Source organism: Peromyscus eremicus, chromosome 7 (genome assembly GCF_949786415.1).
Source record: "Peromyscus eremicus chromosome 7, PerEre_H2_v1, whole genome shotgun sequence".
Lineage (NCBI taxonomy): Eukaryota > Metazoa > Chordata > Mammalia > Rodentia > Cricetidae > Peromyscus > Peromyscus eremicus.
Genome location: NC_081422.1, coordinates 118,046,912 through 118,050,542, shown reverse-complemented (window position 1 = coordinate 118,050,542; position 3,631 = coordinate 118,046,912). Strand labels below are relative to the sequence as shown.

Sequence of the window (3,631 nt, the reverse complement as noted above, 5' to 3'; positions counted from 1 at the left end):
CCCCAAACAGCTACGTTATCACAAAATTTCATCCCATCATGGATGATGATCTCATGGAAACTCCATTCTTATACATATCTTTAGCATCTCCCAAAATTATGTGTAAGTTGAGGCAGGAGAGATTAATGGTTGGAATCCAAGATGAGGGTCCTGTGACCCTAGATTCCTTCCTACTATGGAGTATCAGTAGTTCTAATAGCATCATTATTGACCAATCTACTTCTATATTGTTCTGCTGAAATACTTGTCATGGCTACTAGACAAAGGTAAACCCTATTTTCGAATAACCATGAAATGATCATGTTATACCCAGAAGAAAAGTGCCATACTACAAATACAATTCAGAAAAAGCATAGAACTTACTCCTCCAAGAAGCTATAAACAGGGAAAAGAAAAATAATGAGAGAAAGAGACCTGAGTCATATACACTCTGTTTTTCTTCCTCATTCATCTTTGTGTCTCTCACTGCTTCTAGTTCAGGGTACTAAATAAAGACACTCAAGAAAAGCTCAACTGAATAAAACTGATATACTATAAGTTCCTACTACACTAAGGGTTTTAGATGGACTAGCAAATCTTATAGGCTGACCATAATGGCATAAAACATTATCATAAACATCTAAAGGGCCCATATATCCTTCCCACAACACTTGTGAAATTCTCGGTTTCAGCTATCAAGTCTTTGAAAGTATCATAGTTACAACAATTCTAAAAGTGTGATCTTGGGACAAGTATCATGGCCATCACCTGGGAACCTGTTGTCAATGCTGAGGTTTCACTTCAAACATGAATAATAAGCTCTGAGGTGGTGTTACAAGTGCACATCTGAATCCAGAGAGCATCTCCTGATATTTCCAGGGTCTAGTGTGCCAGAATAATGAATCTGACCAAGGACGTATAGATAATGATAGAAATAGAGGCAGTTTATTAAGAAAGTTAAAAAGATATTCCTGAGATCTATAGAAGGAAGCTAATGATCTGGAAAAAAAGACAGGCACTCATGAGCACTGTACCATATGAATTCTGATCATTCACAGGTTATTTACATAGCACCAATTTTCTCCTGTGTAATATCATGGGCTTTTCTTGTACATGCTCTTTTTGGTATGTGAGGTCAGATGGGAAAGGATTTTTTTTCCAACTTAATTTATCTGGTCAAGTGGCAAAGGATTTTTCTTTCAATTTAATTTATCTGTTAATCTTGATACCTGTCTCCAAATCTCTACTCTTCTTCTACAATAGGTGCCATCTATCCATGGGTCAATACATCCTTCAGGTACTTTTAAGGTCAAGTTTAAGAGAAATTGAACTAGAGTACCACACCTGGACTCCTCAGTACAGATGGCTCCCATGTGAAATTGACATTTAGGTGGACAATGTGTTCTTTCCAGGATGCTCTCAGTCACTAATGAAAAATACGATAACTTGACATGAATAGAAATTCATTTGACTTTTAAGAATAATTAAACAAGATATGACATCCAGTCTCCTGCAAGAGTAATTGTCCATATACACATAATAGTAATAATTAAGAGGAAAAAAGACAGCCATTCATCAAGAGAAAAAGAAACTACTTATGTTAGGAAATGAAATAAATGCATTTAGTGGAACATTTCACTGATGTCAAAAGACTGCTGAAGTAGATGTTTAACATGTTTTTTTTAAAAAACCTATCTACTTGTGCTGAATTTAACATTTAAGTGAATCAGAATATATGCAACTCTTCAAAGACTCAAGAAAAGCTATTGTTTTCCTGTTTGATGAATTGTCAACTGGCCAGTACATGACCTCTAGTAATGACCACAGGGTATATGAAGATACACTGAAGTCATTATGTGGTTTTTTAAGGTCTTTGAGATCATCAGTGCTGCATGGAAAGTACAAATAACTGACCTAGAGGTCATTGTGATTGACTTCCCAGTCCATATAATGTGGGCAAGTTTTCTCTGCCCAACTAAAACACCACAGAGATTTCTTGATCCCCAGTTGATGGGGAAACAGAACTGGTTCTTTCCATTTTCTCACCAGGAAGGAATGGAATGTATTTCCCCAGGTAGATTGCCACATGTCTGTGGAAAAAGAGCCGAAGGTGTTTCCGGAACCTCTCACCAACAAAAGCATAGATGATTGGGTTGATACAGCAATGGGTGTAGGCGATCACCTCAGTCACTTGCATGGCCAGGTCCAGGTGTTTGCTCTGTTGACAGCTGTTCTCCAAAAATGTACTGTGAAAAGCAGAGAGAAGGAGAACCAGGTTGTATGGGGTCCAAAAAATAAAAAAGACTATCATGACAACAAAAATAAGACGGATGGCCTTGTCCTTTTTTTTATTGGGGCATCTCAGCAGAGTTTTAATGATTCCTGAATAGCAGATAACCATAATGAGGAGAGGGAGAGCTAAACCAAAGATATTCATTCTCAGAGCATGGAAACGCTTCCAGCTGTCTTCTTCACCCTCTGGGTAACGAGGTCCACAGAAAGGCTCTCCAAAGCTGTCTTGGGACTCATGGAAGATAAATTCAGGTAATGCTGCCAGCCCTGCCAGTCCCCAGGTGATGATGCTGGTGATGGTAGCAAAAGTCACGGTCCGGGCTCTAAGGGCAAACACAGCATGGACAATGGCCAGGTACCTGTCAATCGTCAGCAGGATGATGAAAAATATCTCACTGTACAAGGCAAGGTAATAAAACCCAGAGATTAGTTTACACATGTGATGGCCAAAACGCCACTCATTCCACACAACATAGTGAATCCAGAATGGAATGGTAAAGAGAGAGAGCAGGTCAGAAATTGCCAAGTTGAGCAGGTAGATATTAGTCATAATTTGGAGCTTCCTGTACTTTATGAGGATCAACACAACCACCATGTTGCCCAGGAGGCCAATGATGAACACCAGAGAGTACAGTGGAGGCAGGAGCCATGACCCCAGCTGTCTGATGCTGACTTTTTCACAGGGCGTTGCCCACTCATATTCATAGGGTGTGGTCCCAAAGCTTTCAACCACAGTATTGATTTCATCTATGTAGAGTGCCATTCCACTTTTCTCTGTAATAGAAAAAAAAATTTAAAAAAACAATTAACTGTGTGAAACATACCAGTTGATTATTCATTAAAGAAACTCAAGTCAGAATTTGTTTAGTACATATTTCAAAAGATATATCTAAAATGCTCTGAGTAGGGGTCAGGAAGCAAAACTCTGCATTTCTCAAAGTCACCATGATAGAAAAAGAAACAGAAATGCTTTGGCTGGTGGTAAAGAATGGAACATTAGTTTCTAAAAGTATTTGAAGGAGGAAATTCAAAGGTTTGAACTGAGGAATGAAAATAAAATGATGATGATATGAACCTTTCATAATTGTAATTATTATATAAATGCATAAAATATGCACACTGCATGTTTTAATGCATTTTAAAATTTCTATTTTATGTATTATGACATTCAAAATCTATCTTCATATAAATTGAAAAATGTTTATGGTACTAGTAATGATAAACACCCTTCTTAGGCCCTTTGATGAATATGTCTAAAATATTTAATGGGGAAACTGATGCTTACCGAAACAGTAATTTATCTAAAATTCTCTAATAAGTAAAGTAAATATAAATGTTTGATAGACTTTATATATACAGT

At 37.3% G+C, this 3,631-nt stretch overlaps 1 protein-coding gene across 1 annotated transcript; it reads right to left on the bottom strand.

Annotated features, from left to right (window-relative positions):
• Positions 1-1,912: 1,912 nt before the first annotated feature.
• Ccr3 (C-C motif chemokine receptor 3) lies at positions 1,913-3,034 on the bottom strand. Its single transcript, XM_059267199.1, has one exon. It carries the CDS (start codon positions 3,032-3,034, stop codon positions 1,955-1,957), a length of 1,080 nt encoding a protein of 359 aa, XP_059123182.1. The 3' UTR covers positions 1,913-1,954.
• Positions 3,035-3,631: the final 597 nt, after the last annotated feature.